Raw genomic sequence first — 14,027 nt, forward strand, 5'->3', positions numbered from 1 at the left:
TCTGTTTAAGACATGTAGACTTCTCTTTACTCGTAGACATACTTTTTCAAACATACACACACTTGTTTTAGTGACGTGACATTCAGCCAAGTATGGTGACCCATACTCAGAATTTGCACACACACACACACACACACACACACACACACACACAGACACACGGAGCAGTGGGCAGCCATTTATGCTACGGCGCCTGGGGAGCAGTTGAGGGTTCAGTGCCTTGCTCAAGGGCACCTAAGTCATGGTTTTGCCAGCCTGAGACTCGAACCCACATTCCTAGGGTTAGGAGTCAAACTCTCTAACCACTAGGCCACTACTTCCTCTTGTAACAGTTGTATTAGTTTTTCACACAGCTGTAGGCTTATGTTAAGACATTAACCACTTTTTTTTGTCAATCCAATGCATCCATGCTAAAATATTATTGACCACAAACTTTTGAACAGTGTAGTAAAACCATAATTTGTGCGTTAATGTGTAAGTGAGAGAGTGGGGAACTCCACCCAAAGCCACTGTTATCTTGTCTCACATCAGATCAGTGAATGACACACACCCCTGTAAGGCCTCGGCCACTGAACAATCTCAACAAGCGCAACAAAACAAGTTCAGCTCAAACCTCACTTCATAGTCAGTGTTACATCATTTCCAACATCAGACACTTAATATGTTTATATTTTATTAATCTGACAACATATTATCATAGGCCACATACACACTGTAAAGTTTCAAGTGTGACAACCACATGCATTTAAAAACATTCAAAAACAATCTAAAAACATTTAGTATACAGTCACACTGTGATGAGTGGGGCGGGGCCGAGAGACGTGGGAACAGAGCGAGGCCGGTGGAGTGATTGGAGATGAGCGACACCTGCTCGACCCACCGGTCTCTAGTCCCACGGAGGAGATGGAGGGATATAAAACAGGAGCGATGACAGTGAAGGAGGAGAGAGGACCAGGCCTGGGTTTTAGTTGTGTTTGGTTTTTATTTGTGCGTGTCAGTCGTCCGTGAGGGGCTGATGCGCTGTTCTGTTTTTATTTATGTCATTAAAGTCTTGATTTGATTTACCGCCGGTTCCCGCCGCCTCCTCCCAGTGAATAGGATGATCACCCAGCTGGTGGAGGGCCGATATAAAACAGGAGCGACGACAGTGAAGGAGGAGAGAGAACCAGGCCTGGACTTCTCTCCTCCTTCACTGTCGTCGCTCCGGTTTTATATCCCTCCATCTCCTCCGTGGGACTCGAGACCGGTGGGTCGAGCAGGTGTCACTCCAATCATTCCACAGGCCTCGCTCTGTTCCCACGTCTCTCGGCCCCGCCCCAATCGTCACACACACGCTATAGCTTAATCATAAAAAAACTACTGTAATTATATTGGATTACTCCTTTAATACATTTGATACAGTAGCGGTTTACATTTATAATATTATATAATTCCATATTAATATTCAATATTTCTGCCACAATACCATAGTGTAATTAGTGTTACACTAGTAAATCCATGGTTACTAGTTTAAATCACACATTGTAAAAAAAATAAAATAATAAATAATAATAATAAAAAAACGGTAGCAACATTTTATATTTTACAGACTTTCAGGGTGAAGGAAAGATTCTTATGCTTATAGTCCAAAACACTGATCGCTAAATCAGTTATTAACTCTGGGTAAACTATGAGGGGTGTGAAACAAGAAGCAAGAAAACACAAGATTCTGTTTACGTGGAAGTTAGAATGGCTGAGCGTTAACTACCGTACATCAAGTGTAAAAAGCCCTTTCAAATACATATGATATATTATACCCAGAACACAGTAGGCCTACATTAAACTTGAGAAAATATTTTCGCATAGGAAACAGATAAATCTAATGTAAACTCACACTGTACAAAGGACAAGGCTATCTATACATACAGTAAAAGCAAACGGAAGTGACTCGGAAATGAGACAGATCTTGACATCAGTACAGCTCACTTTGTTCAATGATGTCATGGCATGTCAGACTCAGGAATGGTACGCATGTCTGTCAGATATTCTCTCTTCCTCTGACTTTTACCACATTTACTGTCCCAGATTCCTTGGCATTTTTCATTTGCGTGTCGTGTCTTCTTTGTGACTTCATGTTTCACCAGAGCTTCTAATCAGCAGCCCCATAGAAAATGCCAAGATATTCTCTCATTCATGCCCATGTCATTCCTCTCGCCCTCTTCCTGCTTTTCTGGGCGGAGAGGAGGAAAAGGCATGTGAACAAATTCCTCACTCTGTCCAGACCGCTTCTTTTCCCTCTCCCAAATAAGGACGCACATTGCAATACAGAAAATTGAGAGAGGAAGGGAGGGGCAGAAAACGATGGAGAAAAAGAGATTCTGAAAAAAAAGTCATGACCTTTTATGGATGTGGTTACCTCCTCTTTTGCCTGTCCTTCACTCCCTCTTTCTCATGCTTGGGCTCACTCTTGGTGAAGTCATTTCCATGAGGGTGGCACTCCCTGAGCTTGGACACTGAACTCTGTCACAAAGAGGAAGAGACTCTCTTTAACATAGACACACAAGAGTTGTGTGCATCACAGAATACGCATTTTCATATCAAGGCTTCTGAGCAGGGTTTCTACACATAAACTGGTAAGTACTGTAAAAATACAATTATGTATTGCCAAGTTCCAATTATTTTGTAAATAAATATGTAATGTGCACCAAGACCAAAAGAGGACAGTGAGAAAGTATTACAGATTTAGAAAAAGCATTTAGAGAAGTGATTTAGTGGTACAAACGGACTACAGCAGCGAATAACATCTGATCTGAACAAAGAAGAAATCTTATAATTGTAGTTCATTCTTCAGAACACCGTTGAATGCCTCTGCCTGTTTTTATGTGTCCTGTCTATAAAGTGTTTTTATTGGAAATAGCTAATGATGTGGCAAGTTCATTCTTCTCCATTCTAAAATGGCATACTCCAGAAACTAATAATAATCTAGCTGAATGACGCACATATTTTTCCCCTTCAAATGAGGGTTGTTCTTTATACTCTCTCTCTCTCTCTCTCTCTCTCATGAGATTAAAGTGAGAGTATCAGATCTCTGTAAAAATGCTTTTGGTTCTTAACTGAAACCAGCTCCTCTGAAAGCTCCTGGTTTCCTGTTTGAGGACTGAGTGTTAGTGTTTAAAGCTCAGTTGACAATATAATTTTGGGGTTGGACAAACCGTAAAAAATGTGAATATCACAAAGTCATTCTTAAATATTTGTCTCTCCATTTGACATATCTGAAGTGTTTGCTTACAAACCACATCTCAGTCTTATAAGATATTACAAAGAGCTGAGGAGAGAGTCTTAGTGTAGCATGATATTGAACCTGAAGCCAAATAGCAGATAAAATGAACATTGTTGTGTAATTTGAGATATGAGGACATTTTTTAGATAGTTTTGTAACTTAGTACGATTGCATCAGAGACTCCACGTATGCTCATATGTTTGTGTGCGAATTTATATATGGACCCAAAGGTGGAGATTTACTGGGAGTTATGAACATCAGGACAAATAGACGCACACCTTACCTCCTTTACAAACATGGGCAGGGCAGGATGTCACTTGTCTTTTATATCAGCTATAGTGATGGTGTGAGAGTTTAATGATTTAGATGGACATGGATGTGTACATGTACATGTGTATGAAAGGTTTCATAGCTGTGGAAGCTGAATGCACTAAACTGGACACAAGAGGAAACCGCAAGAAAATGGAAAGAAAGTGTGCATGTTTTAAGTGTTTGGAGTCACAAACAGGCCACAGTTTTCTTTAGATGCTTTGGGGTTGGACTTTGACAAATTTTTCTGTTTTACCTTTTCTCTCAGATTCTATCTCTATTAGTTTGCCTATTCTGTTTGTGTTTGCATTTTAGTTCTCAATGTGGTGGATGAAACCGCAATTAATTCAAATGAAGGCCTGATAAATCCATTATGGTCTAACAGCAGTTTGAAAGGTGATAAGAACATGTTGACACAAAAGCAGGTTCAGCATTTCTGGCACTCAGTGGTAATCAGTTTCTGATTATGAGGATCTGAGACGTCTGTGTGTCTTTGCCGGTTCCAAGGTTGTGTTGTGTTGTCAGAGAATGAGGCTGCTCAATTAAAGACCACACTACAGTAAATGCAGTTTATTACCAGAATGCATCCATTATTTGCATTGAAACTTTGCATTACTGTCGAGAAAGGGATTTGCATGGCAGTCATCACAGTCAGATACTCCTTACTTAGCCAAATCCTATGACTACACAGATTCAGGCTTTTTAACAGTAAAACAAAACCTGCCTGAACAGATCATGTAAAATAGCATGCCAGCCTAAATACACACAAAGCACATCTGGCACATTGGTCCAGTGATGCCTAACAGAACTGGAAAAACTTAAATTAAATTCAAATCCTAATACATATATACAGTGAACATAATAACTTTGGCAGCACAACAATTCTAAAACTAAAATCGTATTAAAATTAACTATAAAACATTAAAAAAGCACTATAAAACTGAACAAAAACTACCTAAATGGGGAAACTAATTAAAAACAAATATGCCTGTGAAGTTTCAGCTCAAATTATCCCACAGATCATTTATTATATCATTTTGAAAATACCTATTTTGAGTGGAAGCAGAAACATGCTGCTTTCCTGCATCTATCTTTAAATGCAAATGAGCTGCTGCTCCCACCCCCTTTTCCAGAATAGGATGGTGTCTTTACAGCTCAAACCTCAGATAAACTGCTAAAAAATATCTGTTGATTATCATGTATGTTGCACTGAAATCATGCGTTTTAAAGCCATATCAGTTAATAGAGCAGCTGTCATTCACCGTGTGAGTAGTAAATTAAGTTGTCTTTCATGCCTTATTGCACTTAAACGGTCAAAAGTTTATATTAAAAACAAGGATAAGTTACAAAAACACAGTTGGTTATATCTGTGAAGGTAAACAGCTGGAAAGATCACGTTTATATTAGATCTGTGTATTAAGTGACAGCAGCGTAATATACTGTACATACTGCTGTCTATGCTGTTAAAGGGGTCATATGATGTTGCTAAAAAGAACATTATTTGTGTTATTATGTGTTTTTGCAAAAAACACATAATAAGTAAAAAACACATAAGTAAAAAAACATAATTTTCCACATACTGAACATTATTGTTTCTCCTCTATGCCCAGCCTTTCTGAAACACGTTATTTTTTACAAAGCTCATCATTCTGAAAAGCGAGGTGTGCTCTGATTGGCCAGCTATCCAGTGCTTTGTGATTGGCCGAATACCTAAAGCGTGTGTGATGGAAATGTTACGCTCCTTAATATACTGTGATGCATGTCCCGGTCAGAACACTGGCGTGACAAGACAAAGACAATAAAAATAATTACAAACGAGGTATTTGTTGCATCCAGTGGGGACATAATTATGGATTATAATAACTTATAATAACTGTCTTTTTACACGTTGTGTTGCAATGCGCCATGTAAATATAAAACCATGTCTGCATTTGTGTTCTGAGAAATGACAAACAACAAGTGCTAATCTACACTGCTCAAAACTCGGGTTTGTATCATCGGTGGCAAATTCTTTAAATAAGTAAATGTACTTAAAGACTGTGAGGTTGAACAGCCTGCATTGTAGTCTTCTCTCCCGGGATCAGGAGACAGTCCTTCATGAAATGTGCTCCAGTCAACACATCTGAATATTTGGGTTGAACTGTTCTGGAAAAGAGTTGTAAATACAACTTAACCACTGATTTCTAGCCATGTCCTCTTTTGGAAGGCCAAACAAAGTATTTTCACTTTCACAGTGAAACAGTGTCTGCACAACATGGTGCCGGCGGGAACAGATAGAATCAAAGTTACACCTTTTTTTGCGTGAACATCTGGGCATCGTTATGCAAATCTTCCCACATCATGATGTAGACATGTGGGGGCATGTTTAAACAAGGCATTTTAGGAGGGCTTTTATTAAGAATATCTCTTTGGGTTTGAGACTTTAATCTTTGCAACTTTAGGGAACTTATCTATTCACGAACAGCTTGTAACACTCCAAAGAGAAAGGAAAACTTGAAATCACATCATATGACCTGAAAAATTACAACTGGATTAAAAAAGGAGCGGCCCAAGTGGGTGGAATAGTATTATTATAGGGTGGTTGTGTACACAATACACATTCATGTTTAAACAACTTGTAAAAGTGAATTTTGCATAATAGGTGCCCTTTAAAATTATTTTAATTGTGTATGTTTTCTCAGGCAAAATGGCAAATAAAGGTCCAGCCTACGGTCTGAGTCGTGAGGTGCAGAGTAAGATTGACAAGAAGTATGATCCAGAGCTGGAGGATCGGCTGGTGCAGTGGATCGTCGCTCAGTGTGGGGATTCTGTAGGAAAACCTCAACCTGGAAAACAAGGCTTCCAGCAGTGGCTTAAGGATGGATGTGTAAGTCTCCACTTATATCTTTGTAAAATTATCCAAACCCTTTCACCTTTTTATTCATCTCTTTTTCTGTTCTTTCTTTATAGGTTTTATGTGAGCTGATTAACAGTCTCGCTAAGGATTCAAAGCCTGTGAAAAAGATCCAAAGTTCTCCAATGGCTTTTAAACAGATGGAGCAGATCTCTCAGTTTCTTGGTGCTGCCGAACGCTACGGAGTCACCAAGTCTGACATGTTTCAAACAGTTGACCTGTGGGAGGGTGAGCACCTGTTTCCACCTCATGTGATCTCCTGCGTATTTACATGGTTCATGGAAAATTATTAACTCTCTTGCCTTGATTTGATCTTATGACATTGAAAACAGAACTGGCATATAACAGTTATTTTAGCAGTTTTATATACTATTACAGAATTTAATATTATTTTGAATCAGTTTTTATTTTTTTATATGTTTGTTTGTGTGTGTGTGTGTGTGTGTGTGTGTGTGTAGGTAAGGACCTTGCCGCTGTGCAAATGACACTGCTGGCTTTAGGGAGTCTTGCTGTTACTAAGGATGATGGCTGTTACCGCGGAGACCCCAGTTGGTTCCACAAGTGAGTCTTGTAGTTCCCTCTTCCTGTTTGCAAAATGAACCAGGCTGCCATAGCGACCAAAAAACATAAACAAACTACTGTAAAGGCGATTTGCAGTTGTGGCTTATTGTCATGGCAACATGATTACAAACACTCTTTGGTCAGACATTTTAAATGTGTCCAGCATGGAACCAGCAAACGCAGATAAGTGTGAGTCTCAGAAATGTTATTATAATTACAAAATAAGAGAGAGACTGTTATAAACACACACACACACACACACATACATATATATATATATATATATATATATATATATATATATATATATATATATATATATATATATATATACACACACACACACACACATATATATATATATATATATATATATATATATATATATATATATATATATATATATATCATTTGGTGGCAAGTGAAAGCTGCTTGTACAATGCTGTTCAAAAGTTTGTGGTCTGTAAGATTTTTAAAGAAGTTTCTTCTCACCAAGGCTGTGTTCATTTGATCATATATACAGTAAAAACAGTAATATTTTGAAATATATATATAAAAAAAAACATTTATTATAAACTGAAATTTATTCTTGTAATGATAAAGCTGAATCATTACTCGCATTACTACATGATTCTTCAGAAATCATTATAAAATGATGATTTGCTGCTCAAAAAACATTTCTTACTATCATTATTGTTGGAAACAGTAAGAAAAAAAATTCATGACTCTTTGATGAATAAAAAGTACAAAACAGCAATTTTTTTAAATGGAAATCTTTAGTAAAATTTTTAATGTCTGCACTTTTGAACAACTGCATGCATTTTGTTCACTAAATGTTACAATTTCTTAATTACTATCCCCACACATTTAATCAGTTGAATATGTTTACTGAGTGATTTATTCTCATCTCGACATCAGGAAATCGCAGGAGAACAAGAGGGAGTTCTCTGACGAGCAGCTGAAAGAAGGTCAGAGTGTAATCGGCCTACAGATGGGCACTAACAAAGGGGCATCGCAGGCAGGCATGACAGGTTACGGTCGACCTCGGCAGATCTTGAACAACCAATAAAGTCCAGATGATCCATGATCCGTCCCTCTTGGTCCATCAGCAGGGCTGACCAGACGTAGAGACTCACTTACACCCTCAGCAAACCCCAGCTGGACAATAACAATGAACAGAACACACACTGCTTAAACCAAAGTTTACAAATTCATTGTATCATTTCAAAATAAAGCTGCTCTAGGCCTTTTCTTCAGAAACCAACTATTCCCTACACGTGAGGTGATATCCTATACATTCCATTATAATTTAATTAGTCTGCAGTAAATTCTATTAGGGTGCAGACGGACATACATTCCATTATTCTATTATATAAGTTCCAGAGAAACATATTCTGCTGCACTTCATGGAAACAAACTGCCTATAAGGTAAATTCGGCCTTGCATGCTTCATTTCCTGGTCTAAAATCAATATGAATCTAGGTCTTTACATTAATATGTTAATACATTGTACATGAGTGATTAATAATTGATTTTGCTAATAAAATTCAGTAAAATTTCGAAATCTCAGTTGTGCTCCATCCTTTGCTTAGTTTTCTTTGCCAACGAGAATAATGAAACAATGATGGCATTAACAGATGCCAGATAATGACTTTTCTCTAACCCTTCTGACTCCAACATATTTCCCACTTCATCTCTTTATCCAGGGTGTGCTTTCTGCTTTTAATGACAAAGATTAGGTTTTACTTGTGAAAGGGCGAAAACAGATCTGAGTAGAAGAAAAAGAGGGAGTGAGAGAGGGATAGATTTGAGAAGAAGAAAAAGAGGGAGTGAGAGAGGGATAGATTTGAGAAGAAAAAGAGGGAGTGAGAGAGGGATAGATCTGAGAAGAAGAAAAAGAGAGTGAGAGAGGGATAGATTTGAGAAGAAGAAAAAGAGGGAGTGAGAGAGGGATAGATTTGAGAAGAAGAAAAAGAGAAAGTGAGAGAGGGGCAGATCTGAGAAGAAGAAAAAGAGGGAGTGAGAGAGGGATAGATTTGAGAAGAAGAAAAAGAGAAAGTGAGAGAGGGGCAGATCTGAGAAGAAGAAAAAGAGGGAGGGAGAGAGGGGCAGATCTTGTATGTGAGTAATGTCTAGGAATGCCACAGCAATTGCAAAATGTATGGGGAAAATTGGATGCGGCGCTTGAGGGTGGGGTTTAGTTTTTTTCCTACCATCATTATTTTTCTTTCACTCAATCCAGAGACCAGTAATACCATAGAAACAATATATGTGCAAAATAAATTAAGGCATGGACATGGATTGTCATTTTTATCTCATCCTGACTAACACAGTACCAGTAAAACATTTAGACACACAGACTTGAAATCAACTAGAATTTTTCATTAGACTTTTTTTCCACATTTAAAAAAATTATATTAATGAAAAATATATAATAATAATTTTAACAAAAATAATTTTCCTTAAATTGAAGTTTTAGTTTTAAAATAAATTCTTTTGTAGGCACAATTTATTTTCGTCTCCATACCTTCAGACCAAAGTTTTTTTTATTATTATTATTATTTATTTATTTTTATTTTTCATTATGACCAAGTGTTCAGTTAAGTGTCTCCAAAACATTTGACTGGAATGGTATATTTGCACACTCAAATGCAGTTAGCTCACTGGCATACCTCCTAAAACAAAGACAGAACACACTCAAAGCACAATAGTCTCTAAATTGTTGGTATTGCTTCCGGCTTCGCTACAGTTCTGACATTTTTGCTTACTGCTCTACGCTTCATTTCTTATTTCTGTACTTTTCTCAGATTTTTCTAAGATTTTATTTCAGATAAAAGCACAGATCAGCACAGTGCTCAAACAACAGATACTACAAAAAGAAGACTTTGCCTCTGACTGCCAGCAGCTTACATTCCAGAGACGGGAAAACAACTGCCTACTTTCAAACAGAAAAGAGAGAAAGTGCCTCTTGTTGAATATACTTGTTGCATGAACTGCTGCAAACTTCTAAAACTATAAACTATAAAGGATTGTGGTTCTAGAAACAAAGTTACTTGCTGGATTTCCAAAACAGGCGGAACACTCAGCAGACCATCATCATGGACCCTCTCAGCATACAGCTGGTGACTCCCATGAATCTAGTGAATCTCAATAGTTTAAACCTGTAGACTGTTAAAAGTGTAGAAGAACAAGCTGAAACTGATCATCACACAAACAGACCCAAAGGCACACAAGACATCAGATTGTCACAATTTTCTCATATTGCTGCCGTAGCATCCTTTACCCCAGATTCGACTATGACAAGGCTTGTGAATACTGGTATTATACTACCCACTATACATCTTGAAAACAGATTTGAAGTATTAATGAATACTTGGGGAGGAATCCCCAAATGTGATTAAACATGGATCGGATCAGCCAGCTGCTAACATGGTTGACCAGACAACGGCATTCAGCTCAGAGTGCAGGCAAGCCCATTATCAGAAAAAAATTGTAGTAGAAATACCACAATATGCTGCTTTCAATATCTACTTCTCCATCCGTCATCCTTCAGCAGAGTGTGTCAATCCATTTGGCCCAGACACACCTGATCCGAGTCCTCGTGTGGTTGACAAATCCCACAAGGACACTGATAACACCACGCAGCCACAACAAGCACTGCTCATGGACACTATCCCATTTGAGCCCTGCCCATAAAGCTCATCACAGACAGACTGTGATGTATCAAAACAGCTCCAAATCTCAGTACACAAGGACGGCATTCTGGAAAACAGCCAGGGAAGCCAGGACAACATATCACAGCCACCAGTAGCACCATATACAGACCACCTCACCAGACGCATTATCCCTCCAGCATCTCTACTCCTATGCTTCTCACAGAAAATGGAGGAACTGGTGTATGCTGGGACCAAAATCTCCCACTTTTTTGCTGCAAGTCCCCAGATATCAACTAATAAACGGTGGGCCCACCAACTACCAAAGCCTGCTCCTGTGAGAGCTCTCCGACCGCTGTCACAATGCCAGGTCCCAAACCCTCCATCTGCTTAGGTGAACCAAAAACAACTGATAGCAGCTCTCAGTGATGTGTGTCGGGTTCCCGCTATAATATACTAATATAATATTCCCGCTAGAATTTTATAATAGACATTCAAAAATATTTACAGAACAAGCGGGAACCCACTGTGCCTGTATCTTTCTTTATTTCTGTTTTATCACGAGAGTGAAGTCTGAGGCCTATTATGCATCAAACTAAGATTTCTGTAAAGACACTAATCACTGCAATCAAGTATTTTTAAACATTCACTCACTAAAAAATAAATATTTTCTAATCAATGACTTAATAACCACAAACAATCTGGATTTTATGTTTCTAAACGAAACATGGCTAGAAGAAAACTGCAGTGCAACAGTCCACAATGAAGCAGCCCCTCGTAACTTTACTTTCATGAGTGTCTGCAGGACTGTTAGGAGAGGTGGAGGTGGAGCTGCTCTATTTATATATGTCTTTCTATGCAAGCAATTGGTCATTGGTCAGTACTTATCTTTTGAATATCTAGGGATTGTGTTGAAAGGTTCTCCACGCATTCTGTTGATCATTATTTACAGGCCTCCAAAATATTCTCCAGCCTTAGAGTTAACAGAAATGTTATCAATGATTTCCTCAGAGTTTGACTTTTTTGCTATATTGCAGGGGATTTTAATATTCACATAGATAATAAAGTAAACAAAACTCCAAAAGAAATGATAACCGTTTTAAACACTTTTGACCTGATTCAGCATGTGCATGGACCCACACACAAAGGTGGATACACCCTAGATTTAATCATCAGTACGGGTCTAAACATTTCATTCATTGTTATTAAGGATTATCTGATCACGTCTGTATTTTCTTTGATATATTGAACTCTGCTACCACTTTATCTTGATCTCTCTCTGTTAAAAGAGATGCATTAACAAGAACACTAGTGTGGAGGAGGCTATAGCTTTAACACCAAGCATTTCTACAGACTCTGAAGATCAGCTCATTGATTCCTTTAACTCAAAAGTTAGGAATGTTATTGATGATATTGCTTCTGTAATAGTCAGTAAGAAAACAATCGGACAGAAAGCAGCTTGGAGAAAATCAACAGCAGTACAGAGTATGAAAAGACAATGCAGAAAAGCTGAGTGGATGTGACGGAAGATGAAACTTGAAATTCACTATAGCATCATTAATATCAGGAAGGCGATTAGCACATGCTCAAGTTATGCAGAGGTCAGACAGATTCAGCCGAAATATCAAAAAGATACTATGTCTATTAGTGTCCAATAGTGTCTAATAGAGCAGCAGCTACAATTGTCAACCTGTTATCTTGACACACTTCCCACATCTTCTTCAAAAGTGTACTAAACTGATTAGAAAAAAAATTCTTAAAAGTGGTGAATACCTCACTTCTTTTTGGGACTTTTCCAGACACCCTGAAAACCGCAGTTAAGCCCCATCTGAAAAAGAGCAATCTTGATAACACCATTTTGAGCAATTATAGACCAATATCAAATCTTCCTTTTATAGGCAAAATTATAGAAAAGGTAGTTTTTAACCAGCTGAACAAATACTTAAACTCAGATGGATACCTGGACAATTTTCAATCTGGTTTCCGACCGCATCACAACACAGAGACAGCGCTCATAAAGATAATAAATTATATTCGCTTAAATTCTGATTTTGGCAAAATATCAGTACTGGTTCTACTAGATCTCAGTGCTGCATTTGACACTGTTGATCATAACATACTTCTACAGAGACTGGAAAACTGGCTCTGGCTTTCTGGGATGGTACTCAAATGGTTTAGGTCATACTTAGAAGGGAGAGGCTATTATGTGAGTCTAGGAGAGCATAAGTCTAAGTGGACGTCCATGAGAAACAATAATGTGTCCATGTGTAGTCCCACAAGGGTCAATTCTTGCACCGCTCTTTTTTAGCCTGTATATGCACCCATGTCAAATAATGAGAAAGAAACATATTGCCTACCACAGCTATGCTGATGATACCCAGATTTATAGCCTCATCGCCAAATGACTACAGCCCCATTGACTCCCTCTGCCAATGCATTGATGAAATTAACAGTTGGATGTGCCAGAACTTTCTTCAGTTAAACAAGGAAAAAAGTGAAGTCATTGCATTTGGAAACAAAGGTGAAGTTTTCAAGGTGAATGCATACCTCGACTCTAGGCGTCAAACAACAAAAAATCAAGTCAAGAATTTTGGTGTGATTCTGGAGACAGACCTTAGTTTCAGTAATCATGTCAAAGCAGTAACTAAATTAGCATACTATCATTTAAAAAACATTGCAAGAATTAGATGTTTTGTTTTCAGTCAAGACTTGGAGAAACTTGTTCTTGTCTTTATTACTAGCAGGGTGGACTACTGTAATGTTCTCATCACCGGCCTTCCCAAGAAGACCATTAGACAGCTGCGGCTCTTCCAGAACGCTGCTGCCAGGATTCTGACTAGAACCAGAAAATCACACCAGTCCTCAGGTCCTTACACTGGCTTACAGATACATTTAGGATTGATTTTAAAGTACTTTTACTCGTATATATATATATCACTCAATGACCTAGGAGTGAAATACATTCCAGATATTCTCACTGAATATAAACCAAGCAGACCACTTAGATCATTAGGATTGAGTCAGTTAGAAATACCAATGATTCACACTAAACAAGAAGAGTCTGCTTTTAGTTATTATGCCACCAGTAGTTAGAATCAGCTTCCAGAATAGATCAGATGTGCTAAAACATTAGCCACTTTTAAATCTAGACTCAAAACTCATCTGTTTAGCTATGCGTTTATTGAATAAGCACTGTGTGATGTCCGAACTGATTGCACTGTATTTTATGTATTGCCCTGTATTTTATGCAACCCAAAATTATTGCACTGTATTTTATGTAAAATCATTTTCTATTTTTAACTGTCTTAAATTATTTTTAAGTCAGTTTTTAAATAATTTTCAGTTTTTAAAT

General features: G+C 37.9%; 1 protein-coding gene across 1 annotated transcript; it reads left to right on the forward strand.

Moving 5' to 3' along the window:
* The first annotated feature begins 2,435 nt into the window (after nt 1-2,435).
* LOC113049581 (transgelin-3-like) lies at nt 2,436-8,591 on the forward strand. The gene is made up of 5 exons (XM_026212024.1): nt 2,436-2,612; nt 6,250-6,434; nt 6,518-6,689; nt 6,920-7,022; nt 7,941-8,591. Exons 2-5 carry the CDS (start codon nt 6,255-6,257, stop codon nt 8,089-8,091), a joined length of 606 nt encoding a protein of 201 aa, XP_026067809.1. The 5' UTR covers nt 2,436-2,612; nt 6,250-6,254; the 3' UTR covers nt 8,092-8,591.
* The last annotated feature ends 5,436 nt before the right edge of the window (nt 8,592-14,027 follow it).

Source organism: Carassius auratus, chromosome 30, assembly GCF_003368295.1.
Source record: "Carassius auratus strain Wakin chromosome 30, ASM336829v1, whole genome shotgun sequence".
Lineage (NCBI taxonomy): Eukaryota > Metazoa > Chordata > Actinopteri > Cypriniformes > Cyprinidae > Carassius > Carassius auratus.